At 38.8% G+C, this 14940-nt stretch overlaps 1 protein-coding gene across 1 annotated transcript; it reads right to left on the bottom strand.

The window, feature by feature from the left end:
* Positions 1-1314: 1314 nt before the first annotated feature.
* On the bottom strand, positions 1315-14878 carry LOC124148257 (nudC domain-containing protein 1-like). Its single transcript, XM_046519257.2, has 9 exons — positions 14641-14878; positions 13817-13971; positions 13048-13236; positions 11033-11219; positions 9038-9229; positions 7657-7867; positions 6834-6975; positions 5232-5360; positions 1315-3636 (listed from the first exon to the last, which is right to left on the bottom strand). The coding sequence occupies exons 1-9, from the start codon at positions 14768-14770 to the stop codon at positions 3178-3180; spliced, it is 1794 nt and encodes a 597-aa protein (XP_046375213.2). The 5' UTR covers positions 14771-14878; the 3' UTR covers positions 1315-3177.
* Positions 14879-14940: the final 62 nt, after the last annotated feature.

Below are 14940 nucleotides of genomic sequence, written 5' to 3'. Positions count from 1 at the left end.
TACCAGACAATCCATTGACTGATATTGTGAACGATCCACACCATCAGGGTACGTTGCCGCGCCATCAGCGCCATCAACATTAAGTCGCCTACATGACCAGCATAGGTTGCTAGTGAGCGATTCTCACCCAGAATTCCCCTGGGATTATTACTCATCTAAGCAACTGGGATACCATGACATACAACATGTGCACCAACTGCGTCATGGAACCGAACCCGACTACCCGATCCGTTAGTCGCACTTTTCGACAAGCATGGGTAGCCGAAGAACAATTCTAACCCAATCTCCATTGGGGTCTAAGCATTCATGTTCATACAGACATGGCATTCATAATACACGTACATGTACATGATGTAAGTAACCATGGTAACATACAAGAGTCCAGCTGTGAAGAACAGTACAACTAAAATCTTTCTTTATCACTGTTTATTTCTTTTACATTACATATTTTTTGTCAAAACTTAAAATGTAGGAGACAATCAAGAACATCATAATTTGTAAATGTCGTAAACATCTACATCAGAATGTTTCAAGGTGCTTTTTCTGATATGCAATCATAACATTCATCATCATCATGATAACACAATAACATGTCGTAGCAATAATCTGTACAAAAGAACTGAAATATTTATAGTCAACAAACATTATATTATGTAAGCATTTATTTCGGAGTGTCTGTCTACATTTCTTTCATATTTTTCAGATTACAGATTCAGCCTATCAGAGCCAAATTACACAATAAAAAAAAGAAGTATATATACAAAAAATATATATTCAGTTAAACATCATTGTGTCAGACTTTGAAGTGTCAAACTTACACTTGTCTCGAAGTGCCCTTCTATATTCATGATTTTCTGTAGTATCAAACCTCGGATAACTCGAAGTATTTACTTTGGTCCCTTCAACTTCGACACAATGGTGTTTGATTGTATATTTGTTTTTATGTAATCAAATATTCTATCCTGCAAAAGAACCCTACAATGACAAAAAATAAATGGTATAGTAACCATTGACTTCTGAAGCAATAATTCATCAAATGTATGCTGCATAATCTGTGGTGCTGCAAATACTAACAAGACACCACCTCTGACAGAAGCAAACCTAATATGTACATGTCAAAATAGTTGACTCAAACATCCTTAACCAATCTCATCAAAATCAGATCGTAGTTCTCGCCACCGCTAAACAAAGATCTGAGGACATCCCATTACAGGTCACGTCAGACCGACATTGTGCGAACTTTGACCCACCAATGGAATGACCAATCAGAAGGCAGCTTTCTTGTGCTTTACGGCACTAATTTCAAATTGGCGACTACGCTTCGAAACATATTTTGACAAATTCTCGATTACAAATATAAAACCTGAACAAAAGAACATTCTGGAATGGCTAATAGATGGTCTAGATTGTATGGATTCAGTCGTTAAACCTGTAACTATAGTTCGGAGTTAAAGATTTCGAGTTTGCATGATTAGAAATCACATTCCGACTGTCACTTTCATAATCTGGTAAGCGATGCTCTGATTGGTCGGATGAAAGGTCGTTCTGACGTGACCCCTAATGGGATGTGCTCAGATCTTTGTTTAGTGGCAGCGAGAACTAAGATCTGATTTTAATGAGATTGCATCCTTAACTTCAGTCAGAATCAGCCTATATCTGTTCCCACTAAATCAACAACAAAATTATACCAAACATAATCAAACAATATTGAGCTACACTTATTGGATTTTATATTGGCATGCTCAAGCTAATTGAATTAAACAAATCTGCACTAAATGATCAAGGTGACTTCTCAAACAATCTCAAAGATTTGTTCGAGAAAGGATCTGCAGTGAGTGGATGTTGATTAATGCTGCCGTAAGTTATGTGGTCGAGGCCAAGCAAACCTGTGGTGTTGACATGAGAAGGCATCTATACAGGTGAGGTACGATGATGACACACAATCAGTCATGTGACACAGTGCAGCCACCCAATCCTCACTTCTCGGCTCCTATATTTGTTTGTAACGCCACACTCTGCAATATTACAGCTATATGAAGGCAGGATCAGACCATCCAGTGATCGATATTAAGACCGACAATGTCATACTGAGTACAATGTCATGCAGCCCAACAAGTCACCACCTGATCCACTGGTTGCTGGGGACCTATTCTAACCCAGAAACTCCACAGGCTGGGCTGCTATAACAAGGGGTACTCGAGTCAGATGCAAATCTGCTTCAACATGCAAGCCATGTCAGCATCCCTTTCCCCTTTCACTATAAGCACCCAGCACTGAATGGGTACCCGGTAGAAAGTCGTGAGATGGTAATGTGACTGTTAACATTCCAGTGCCGAATGGGCTGCAGTTCGGTTGTATACACCCCAGAGAGAATAATACCCAACAGCACACTGATCTATTGGCCAAGGAAAAAATTAGGTAGCACTTTGAGCATACTAGTGTATGGAATCTAAAGCATTATTAACATACTCATTCTGAGTAACAAGAAATTACACATTTTACATCCCGAAGTGAATTGAATGGTGTAGGCCCCAATCCTCTTGCTCCAATTCACATAACTTTCTGGTTAATTCCCTGGTTTTATAAAATTAATACAAGCCAACGGTTGATGACACTTTCAAATACAGAGTGGAATGTTGGTCACTGGACTTCCTGGTTCATGGAATCATTCAGTAAACTCAATTCTAAATCATGACACCTATGTTTCTTGATAGATACAGTTCTGACATTATTTATGATTCAACCACATTTTATCAGCTGAGTACTTTTCACATCCATTTTCAACCTAACCAAAACAATTTAGGGGTTTGACAACTAGCCAAAGGGTCCAATGAACTTCATCAACTTCTATAACAATAATGACAACATGAAGAAAATGGCTTATCACCCTGAAAACTACAACCATGATAATTAAAAATATTTAATATCATATCAAAGACATTCTATAATGATAAGTGTACTTTTTTTAAATATCAGGTATGAAACAATATATTGTTCAATATTTCAAATATCAGTTTAGTCATTATAATTGTGCATTAGTCTTCATGAGAATACTTTCCTGGGAATTCCAGTCCATCTTAGTCAGCCAGCCAGTATTTCTGATTCTGCCCGTACATGCCTGACAGCATCTTGATATTGTCACAACTGTTCATCCCAGAAAAACAATGTCATACTTGTTTACTCTTCAATAAGAAGTCTCACCACAAACAGCGAATTACTCGTCATCACAAATATTCTGTCATTTGTTGCCCGCAGTCCCAAAATGTCATCAGTGGTATCCAAGGCAACCACTTGTTGCTTGGCAACAGCATTAACCTGCCGCCCCGTTTTCCTGTTTCTCAAAGGGGAGGCAATCGGCATATGCTGCCTGTAAATGTACAGGTGTCGTGTACAGTCACATATCACAGCATACGACATATCCGGGGAACAGGACGAAAACTTTCGCTGGACTTTGGATGCTTGCACATACCCAAACGCATGTAGCATTCCAACATGTTCGAGAATCTGTGTGCCATCTTTTGCAGCTTCACCTGGTTGCCATAGCGACCCATCACAATCATACCTGAGACACACAGCGGGGGTTTTACTGGGTTCCAGACGCACATTGAACAGCCATTGATGGCTGCTGAGATACACCTGGAAGATAATAGAGTGAGTGAGTTGGGTTTCAAGCTGCTTTTAACATGTTTAACAGTATTCAAGTTATATCACAGTGTGTCAGCTTAATTTTGGAGGAAAGTCCGAAGTGATGCAGGTCTCAGACGAGCTGGGTATGATGCTGGCAAACCTAGAACATAATCAGGGCAAACCAGGAGTCGAACCCACTATAAGTTTCTGACATGCGCAAGTAACGCAACTCTGCAAAGAGAATTGCAGTGCCTCAGACGGCTGTTATTACATTTGTGATATATGTATTTTCAGATGAGCAATTTTGAAAGTATACTTCAAATACCAAACACTGACCCAACAAATATTTCACAAAACCTAAGAACAAAAAATCAAAAACGGGAAAAGTTATTGTGAAAATGCAATATCAAAGGCTGTAAACAACATATGTAGGGGTTCAAGTGAGGCGTGTTCTAGGAGCATGGCAGCAATATCAGTGACACAGGTACATATCAAATCACACGAAAGAATGTTCGTTGACATCAATCAACAGTATTCCAGTAATATCATGGCTACCGGTACCTATAAATAATGGCATGCGGCCCAGGTAATCCAAAGGTTGATAATATGAACAACAATCTACACCATCAGGGTATGATCGCACACTAACCCCAGGTCATGTGAGCCTAGAATTGAGTCTGCTCCTGGGGGGTGCTTGGATTCCTGGATTCCTCACAGGGGATATCAAATTATTATTCTCAAGGAGTTGTACAGCATTTGCATCAAGTTTTGGTTTGGATTGTTTGTTGTTTAACGCTGCACTCAGCAATATTCCAGCTATATGACGGCGGTCTGTAAATAATCGAGTCTGGACCAGACAATCCAGCGATTGATATCATGAGCATCGATCCACACAATTGGGATCGATGAAATGCATCAACCAAGTCAGCGAGCCTGACCACCCGATCCCGTTAGTCGCCTTTTACGACAAGCATAGTCGCCTTTTATGGCAAGCATGGGTTACGAAGACCTATTCTACCCCGGAATCTTCACGGGTCATTTGCATCAAGTGCTGTATTTGACATGGTCATTAAGCATGGTACGCTATATCATTGTGGTAGTTAATTGACAATGCATCGTTATGGTGCATGCTTACTAACCTATTAAATGACATGCGCAAAATGTTTATTCTTCGTTCAACTTTTATGACACATCAGTTAGGATTGATCGATACTGATGTCCTTTACAGTGTATATTATCGCGGTATGGCTAGTTTGTGGTATGATACATGTGGAATATGTGCTTACATTACTACCTGTTTTGGATAAGGAACTTTGTCCACACAAATGTTTTGTTTCTAATCAATTTCAAATTGAGGTGGGGGTAATTCCACTTCAAAAACATTCCAGAAACAATCTTTAAAATGTTAACGTGAATACCTACGAGTAGCTGTGACATACTGCAACGAGTCCTATATTCGATCATGCAATGAAATATTGTGCTTAGATTTGCATAAGTAAACAATTGACAGGGGGTGTGGATTACAAGATTTACTGATACTGCGATAATATAGAACCCGCGATAATAAAGAGTCATACTGTACTGCTCAATAATCTACTCTTTACCTCATTAGTAATCTTGTGAGATTCTCCGTCAATCCGCATGAACCATGTACTGTCCTCGCTGCTGGCGTCGCAGTCCTCCAGGTCCTGGGTGTTGAACGGCTTCTCCTGGTCCTCCTCGGGGGCGGGGTTCTGGAGGCAACACACACTGGCATTACAACACAGGCATCACCGGGGTGGTGGGGTAGTCTAGTGGTTAAAGGGTTTGCTCATGACGCCATAAACCCGGGTTTGATTCCCCACATGGCTACAATATGTGAAGCCCATTTCTGGTGTTCCCCGCTGGGATATTGCTTGAATATTGCTAAAAGCAGAGCAAAACCATACTCACTCACCAACAACACCATCACAACACTGCCATCACAACACAGCAGGGGTTCGGAAATCGTCATATGCGCCGGACATGTCCGATTGGGAATCTCAAATGTCCGGTTTAAAATATTGCTTACCGGACATTTAAATTTTTCTGTCCGGACATTCTTAAATTTTGACCGGACATGATCAACAGTTAGGACTGAGCAGTTTCTGTCTGCAGTTGTAACACAATGAAGATTATCTACACTGACAAGCTTTGTTTGTTTTGATTGCTGTAAATACATCGTACCTACATGATAGTCCAATCGGTCAATCACTGTAAAAGGCAATAAACTGAGTTGACACTGATTAATCAAGGATTAATTACTGAGAAACATCTTGTTAATTTGAGTGAAAGGTGTTTACAACTGTACATAAATACATTGCATCATCGATGTACCTCATTATCCTCACAATGCTACGATACGTAACCTCAGACAAGTAGCGAAAGCGTGACGACAGCCAGTCGACCGATGCAGATCAGTCGAGCGGATCTGCTAAACCCTCAAAGTCTGGACGATCATTTTGTAAGTCGTGGCTAACGACTTTCACTTGGTTGACATACAATGAGGATTTGCAGATTTCATTGTTTTCAGTAGCTAGTCGTATCCTGCCGACACATCAATCCGTGGTACTCACCAATCCGAGGGTATATTGAATCTTGATTGACCGCCATTTTGCTTTCTGTGACGATCGCTATCAAATTTTTTTATGGTCAATAATTAAGTACAGATGAAAGAGTATTCAAATAACTATTGCTATCAACGATATTTTAGTATTTGTGATTATATTATCTGTCTTGTTTTTAAATAATCTTTAATTTAAAAAAAACCTTTTCCCGTGAGTTCACATGATAACCAAATATTGGATAATAGTCTTGATCCAAATGTTACAACGTGTACACTTGAGCAGACTCATGAATATAACTCATGAATATTAATTAGACCGTTCACTACGTTAACAGATCGTTATTATAACAGAAACAAACGTATGTTTTCCATGTACATCTAAAATGATATTATTTGTTATTAATTGTCCGGTGAATTAAACAAATTAAATTGAAACAATTCATAATTCATCATATTATGAATACGTAACAACTTGTAATGTGTGAGAAAAGTCGTACTAAAATACGCTATTTGAAGGGGACGTGGCCTAAATGCAAATGTCCGATTGGGATTTCAAATTTTCCAGACCCCTGCAACACAGACACATCACCTCTCATATATACAACACAAATCTTCCACCCACCATCTGATCAGACGTATATGAGGCCAGTCTCTCATGTATTTGGTCGATCTGGTCGGGATCCAAGACCATCTCTCCTCTGTTGTCTCCGATGACCACAGTCGGCCAAGCAGTCTGGTTCTCTTTGGATAAGGACAAAACCAATCTGAAACAAACAGACCAAGCAGCTTATGAATCTGTCCACGAACCAACACTTAATGTTACCCAGCAATAATTTAGTCCTATCCTATTTAACTTTCCTCTTATGTCCCACATACTGTAAATCTGGAAATTAATGAATCTCCAAATTAATACAACTGCTGACCCCTAGCAAAAAATGTGACTCACTATCAATGTGAATCCCCTGCCCCATCCCCAGTGGAATGATATATATCCTTACCTTAATCAAATCAAACAGCAAATAGCACTACTTATTAGTACTGAGTAGAACATGTCCGTAAAAACAATAAACAGTGTGCACCTTTAAAATTGCTACCACAACGTCACAATCACATGACATCACCAATCTCTCTGCTACTGAAGCTGGTTAGCAGTACTTTTTACACTCAAGACACTTGTTACTATAATTACTGTTTACAAACAGAAGAATGACGTCGAATAGTAAATAGTATCTAACCCTCATGTCTTCTGATATCAAATATATTAACACTCGTCAATAAAAGGATAAAAGTCCAAGGCTTGCAAGGTATTGATATAAAGACACTCAGTCAGGATTGTCTATACATGGGGTAACATTTACATGTATCCAGCACTCAGTCTACCCATAAATACCACTGATGTACCACTGAAATATGAAGACCAATATTGACCGTTTCAGACTACTCACTTCTGCCCTTCTATGGTCCATGTGCTGGCCTCGACGTCCACCTCGGTGTGCAGCGCCCCCTTCAGGAGCACAGTGCTGTTCTTGACCCCGAAGTCCACATGGTCTGCACTGAGGGTCAGATAGATGTCCACCTTGCTGACCGTGGTGGGCACGGTGAACTGGACATGGATGTCCTCGTTGTCCTGTGTCCAGGTGTATTCAGGGAGCTTGTCTGTCAACAAGTTTTAAACATATGCAAATACATGTATACTTATGGGATGTTACCACCATGATTACAAAGTTTACAGATTTAAATATGTCCCAATTCATAAAAGTCAAAGAAAGTAAAATAAAATTGAAAAAGCCAAAAGAACAAAAAAGAAAATGTGAAACTTGTGTTTCTGTGACCGACACACACACACACACACACACACACACACACACACACACACACACACACACACACACACACGCTTGCAAGAGTTACGTCCCTTTCATTGTCAGTATTTCTCAGGTTTATAGCAAAGTTGTAACACACATGTATTCAAAATAAGCTAACTGCATGAAACTGTTCACAACTCATGGTAATCCTAATGCATGTGTGAACCCTACCACTGCCTGGCATTATAGAGTAATGTGTAGATAATCCCATTGCTATCTTTGTCAGTTTTTCAGTTTCATTTGTTTAATCATGTGATATACATGATATATAAAAACTGACAGAGAATGTGTTTCAACAATTTGGCTAATGAACGTATAACAGCAGTTGTTGGATTTTATAAGACTGAACATAAACATCTTGTTTTTATGCCTATAGTGAAACATTGGAATATACTTTTCTCTAAGATGTTCATACTTATCACATACGAATCATGCTAATAACAATGGTAACAGCAAACTGCTGGAATACTGAAATGCTCAACAATGTCTTGTACAAATCCCATAGAATTATAACATTAAGATGCCCAGATTCCATTGTGTCTACTCTGGCCAACTTCAACAGCAAAGGCAACAACAGATGTATCAATTTGACAGTTTCAAATTATTTTGTTTATTGGAACACCTGTAAAAATATCAAGTCATTCTAAACCTTTAACATAACAACAAATGTACCATTTGTATTGTTTATACTTATAACTATTAATATAGTGTAATGTCAATCTTAAAACTTTGGCCATGGTACAGCCAGATTATTACAAACATTCAGTTTATCAACATGTACAGATTGAAACTTACAAATATTGCTGACATTTTAGGAAAACCATGTTTGAGTGCCCAACACCAAGTTCAAGTAACGATTCTCTGTGCCATATGAACTTGAATGTCTCAACCACATTCAAAGTGGTCACTTCAGAAAGACTGTTCAAAATTGTTATTTTGTCCCATATTTTAGTGATCTTACCATCTCTCCCAACCACTTCCCAGTCTCCATCTGTATCAGGCTGCACTGGCTTCACAGAGTCAGACACCAACTTGTAGCGCTGACTGGCCGAGATCAGGACAGAGTTACCTCCCTTGTCTAAAGCAGCATAGTCATAGGGCTTGCTTCCCTCGAGACGCCTACTCCTCTCCACACACCAGGTCTTCTTGTCAACTGAATCACCAACAATGCCATCACATTGTTGAACACAATGACAAACCAAAACTGATAGCATGAGAAAAGATCAATGACATCATGGCATGACAACACACAATATTCTAGATCACAAATTGTCACCACACGACAACAAGCATGCAATCTCATTCAAATCAGATCTTAGTTCTCGCTACAGCTAAACAAAGATCTGAGGACATCCCATTAGAGTCACGTCAGAAAGAGCTTTCATCCGATCAATCAGAGCATCGCTTACTAGATCATGAAAGTGACAGTCGGAATGTGATTTCTAATCATGCAGCCTCGAAAACTTTAAAACTGGGTATTCCCAAAGATAGTTAAAGGGGAAGTATACACGCAAAAATCACTTTCTTTCTTTTTCTAAAACAAAACGCAATTTTAGAATTAGTTAGTATCTGTGTTTGAAAATATATGCTCATTTTTTTCACAGTGAAAGTAGGAAGCTCACAATAGTGTTAAAATGATATGTCGTTATGAGGCCTTCGTTTTACGAGCAAAATAGGCCTGAGTTATCCCCCTTAGATTATGACGTAATTGGTGCCAATTCAACTGGGTCCCTGTCTATTCTCAACGCAAAAGATATCAAGGACCAGTTTGCGGTAAAACAACATGGTCTACGACACACTCCGGCGCAGTGGTGACTCAGCATAACACAATTCTGGCTGGCATCTGAGTCGCTAGAATCACAAAACTGTACCTACACCACGTGAAGCGGCTCTAACAAAGCATGATGACGTCATAATGTTTATCAATTGGCACCAATGACGTCATATTGCAAGGGGCATAAGCCATGGTGTTTTTGTTATGGAAATAGAACACTTGGTAAATGTGAAAAATATAAATCGTTTTAATGCAAAAAATATGTTAATTAAATATGATGTTTTTATATTTTTGTCTATGACACTTCTATGTTAACACTTTTAATGTGGAAAAAGTACAAGAAAAATTGGTTCATTTCCGTGTGAACTTGCCCTTTAAGTGCTAAACAACTGAATCTATACAATCTGGAACATATATTAGCCATTCGAGAATGTTCTTTAGTTCAGGTTTCACATTTTTAAGCGAGAATTTGTCAAAATATGTTTCGAAGCATAGACGTCAATTTGAAATTAGTTCCATAAAGCACGAGAAAGCTGCCTTCTGATTGGCCAATGTCGACTTCTTTTCAGTAATTCCATTGGTCGGTCAGAGTTCGCGAAAGGTCGGTCTGACGTGACCCGTAATGGGATGTCCTCAGATCTTTGTTTAGCGGCAGCGAGAACTAAGATCTGATTTTAATGAGATTGACAAGCATGTGGCGCTGGACATTTATTCTGACACCGAATTCCCATGCAGTCACAGATGAAAAATGAGTGAGATTTTACGCCGCTTTCATCAATAATCCAGCAAGATCAGGGTGCAGTGACACCAGACATATGCTTTACACCCATGTGGCGAATCCAACACCACCTCTCAGTGTGATGTCGATGAGCTTTAAAGCTTTAACCACTAGTCTACTCCATCTCCCAGACAGTTGAAAAGAGGGGTAATAGGCATGAATATGCTAACATTGCTAAACAATAAGCAATAACCAAACTTCTGAACACATCACTACACAGAACATGTGTGCAAGAAAAGGATTCTGTTTTAAGAAACCCATTTTAGAATTGAGATGAACCTATTCCATTCTTAAATTTTGAGGTGTTTCATAGTTACATTTAGCAGTGTTTAATCAACCATGTACCACCTCAAATTTATAACAGAATAGGTTTATCTCCTACCTAAACAAGTGACCATGGTTACCTGAAGCTATGGTGATCCAGTCAATGACTGTGAGGAAAGGAGACATGGAGGTTCCAGCCTCAGCCTCCCTCTCCTCCACGTGCATGAGAAGACACTCCACACGGTCCGTCTCATTGTCCGAGTGGTGCACAGAGTCCACGATGACAAACTGCTTCCCATCACCCAGCACTGGCTTGGAGTACAGAATCTGAAGCCATAAGCATCACCAGCATTAACTGCATGTTCACAATATCCCCATCATCCAAGTGTTCCATTTGCCACTTTATTCTTTCATCTCAGAACCATCAGAGATATTCAGGAGCTCTCAGATTCATCTCTGTGCCTCCAATATTTCTCCTTGGTGTGTTAACATAAGAACTGGTGTGCATCAAGGTAAGCATATTCAGTGAGTGAATGTTGTTTTTGGTCACGGTAAAAAAAGACTCCAACCATTTTTTGTCATGTAGGACATTAGATAACCAGTCTAGGCAAGGAAAATGTTTGTTTGTTGTTTAACACCATACTACAGCTATATGACAGCAGTCTGGACCAGACAATAGATGATTGATATCATGAGGATCGATCTAACCTGAATCTTCACAGCGGACAAGCATTGGTTGCTGGAGGTCAAATCTAACCTGGATCTTCACAGGACCAGGAAAAAGTAGTGTTTGACAACAGAAGCAACTAGTGGTGGGACGATACACTGATACATTGGTGGATCGCAATATTTTACTTCACGATACAAGTATTGATCACAGTCGCACACTGAGTAAAAAATATCCATTCATACCTTAAATGTTAATGGCTGTTACACAAAACACTTATTAGTGGTAAAATGTAGAGGTGAAAAAGTAAATATTTTCATCCATTGCACCATACTTGACACTGCCAACTGTAAATCATTAGTGAACCAGGTACCTGACCATCCTGCCTATGAAAAATATAGCTTAGGGACCTATGAGAGCACATGCAAGTCACGTGATACGTATCGGATCGCGACCAAGGTAACGTGATACATATTGGATTGCACAGTTGGTGTATCGTCCCAGCCCTAGGAGCAACCATCATTGTCATCAGGGCAAGTTTCATGTCACACTGTAATCACCTATTCTGCCAATGCATTCAGAGTGGATTGTTTCCCTAAATCTCTACAGGAAGTTCATTCAAGTATATGTCAGGAGGATGTCTTGGTGTTGCCCAAACACAACAATGAAAGTGTAACATGTATGTGTTTGTGTCTGTTGTTTTATTCTGCACTCAGCAACATTTCAGCAGCCTGAAAATAATCTGTCCGGACAAGACAATCCAGTGATTGATATTGCCAGCAATGATCCACATCATAAAGGTATGTTGACAGTGCCATCACCATTTTGTCACCTCTTATGCCCAGCTCAGGTTGCTGGGGGCCAATTCTAACCCAGAAATCCAATGGATTGAAAGTGTATAAGAGAGGCATCAGTTTTAGATAAGGTTATCATTTTCATAATTTCCTTTCTCTACTGTAATGAATATGACTTTTACTATTAATATTAATATTTAATATTAACTAGTTCAGAAAAACTGTCACTGATGTGGGGGAGTGAGTGAATGTTGCTTACACTTGTTTGTCGTTTACCGTCACACTCAGCAGTATTCCAGCGATGATGGGGCTATTGTTTAAAGCCACAGTTATCAATACCTACAAAATGACCTAAGACTTGGTGAACAACTGCATCTGGATCAAACTAGTGGTTGATAGCATGAGCATGTAATCAATAACAAAACTGGGATGTATTGTCAGACACAACATATCAAAGTACCACATTTTTTAATTCATTTATCATGTCTATCTATCTTGATTTTAATTTTTCAAATATCATATTTCTACACCAGCAAACCATGCAGAAAATATGTCTTATTGGTTAAAAATTACTGATGCATGTGTTAGATGTAATTTTAGTGACGATGTATAGATGTAAGAAAGTTCATTGCAAAGGGTCATTGCATCTGTATAAAGTATCCAATCAATCATCAGAACATCCCTCAGGACCTACCTTCCATTGTTTTGGTGCTCCCTTCCTGTCCTCCGTGTCAAACAGATACAGGTTCCCTGCCCCGTCAGACAGTACAGCAAGCTGTTCTGAAGGGAAGGTCAGGGTCACATTAAAACGACCATGTTGCAGTCTCAAATTGGCTGACTCGGGGATCCCAAATAACGAGTCACTGATGTCAACACGGTTTCCCTGAAATTGATTTTACCTTTCTTCAGTAATGTGATAACTTGTAGTACATTGATGATATCATGTTCATTTTGAGAATAGCAGTTTTTTGAAAGTACACATCAAATACCAAACTTGGAGCATCTGACATTTGGCCAAACAAATACTTCATAAAACTTTTTTTTTAAAAAGCGGAAAATTATTATCATATTATGATTTTTTAACACATTCTTAAGGTCCTTATCATGCTCATAATAATATGGGTACCTCATTTTTACACTGATTTTGTTTCATACGTCTCTCATGTTTAACATTAATTATCATGAGTCACTGGTGTTGCACCTGCTCTAACAATTTGGTGAAATCGAAGGCTTAGACATTAACCAGCTTGGTTATAGTGCTGACAAACCTGGAAACATAATTGGATTTGAACCCAAATGGTCATAAGCCCAAGGGGCACAACTCTGCACAGCAAATTGCAGCACCCTAAACAACAAGTGCCCCCATTAGACAAAGACTGGTCTTAATAGATCATACTGTATTTGCGATCAAATATATCTGTGAGAACCTAAGAAAGTAACACAACCATAAATGACATACTTACATCAGTACCGAATGCTCTGTGAATGGCCCAATCATTATCAACAAAATACACTGACACTGGTTGCCACGGATCACAGATCAAGTGGTTGTGTACAGAAAGCAGCTTTGCGTGGTGGTACGAGAACTGCTCATCTGTCAACTTACTTACATCAATGCCTGAAAAGAGAAAGGTTGACTATACTATCTTACTTCAAGTAGGGATAATCATTCAATGCATCATAAAGGAACATAAAATTATGGTTAAGAACGGAAACCATGATAACAAATCACCAAGGAGTGGTCATGATAACACTTATAACATGATTAACAGCTTACAAAATAAATAGTTAAAATATTAAGCATGATAAGTTAGCCTTACCATGCTTATACAATGCATACCAGACATGTTGAAAGCATTAATGATTAGTTATTTAACACGCACACTTACAATCAGACAAAATTATCTCTCCTTTAATCATCATAAGGTTTACCTAATTGAAAAACTTACCATAGCCGAGCTGCTTTGCAATTACAGGCAGTTTATCAAATGACAACTTGTATCCATCAAAATATGGATTCATCAAGATATTTTTTATATATGGCAACATATGAGATGACTGCATATCTGCCATGATGCTAACGATTCGCAAGCGACACCAACATATGCTGAGCTATTGCGAGCAATCCGTAAATACCCATGCCACCTACAGCTTACGACAGATACACGTTCGTCATTTCGAACACGTGTCCGAGTTTACATGTCACTTTTTGTATTGAAAAAAGATGGCGTCATTCTCAAACTCAACAACACTTAGCAAATATATTTTCAAGTTAAAAACGCTTTACCTTTATCTAATGTCTTTGTGTAAACTGGCAAATGATCCAGGGAAAGCTTATATCCGTCAAAATGTGGATTTACCAATTCTCTTTGGATACGCAAATCTCCCTGCACCGCCATGTTGTTACTGATTAACATAAAGTAGGAAATTGTTTTACAACGAGCAAAGAAATAAAATACACATTTTGCAGGGCTTTAGTTTCAAATATAATTATCAACATCCTATAACATACATTCAAGATACTCATTCGGTTCTGTTCATATGTACATTAAGGCACTTTAACACCAAGAAATATTAATTCGCCATG

This window comes from Haliotis rufescens, unplaced genomic scaffold (genome assembly GCF_023055435.1).
Source record: "Haliotis rufescens isolate VD_foot unplaced genomic scaffold, xgHalRufe1.0.p SCAF_19, whole genome shotgun sequence".
Lineage (NCBI taxonomy): Eukaryota > Metazoa > Mollusca > Gastropoda > Lepetellida > Haliotidae > Haliotis > Haliotis rufescens.
The sequence above is the reverse complement of the archived record's forward strand: the minus strand, read 5'-3'. Positions and strand labels throughout refer to the sequence as shown.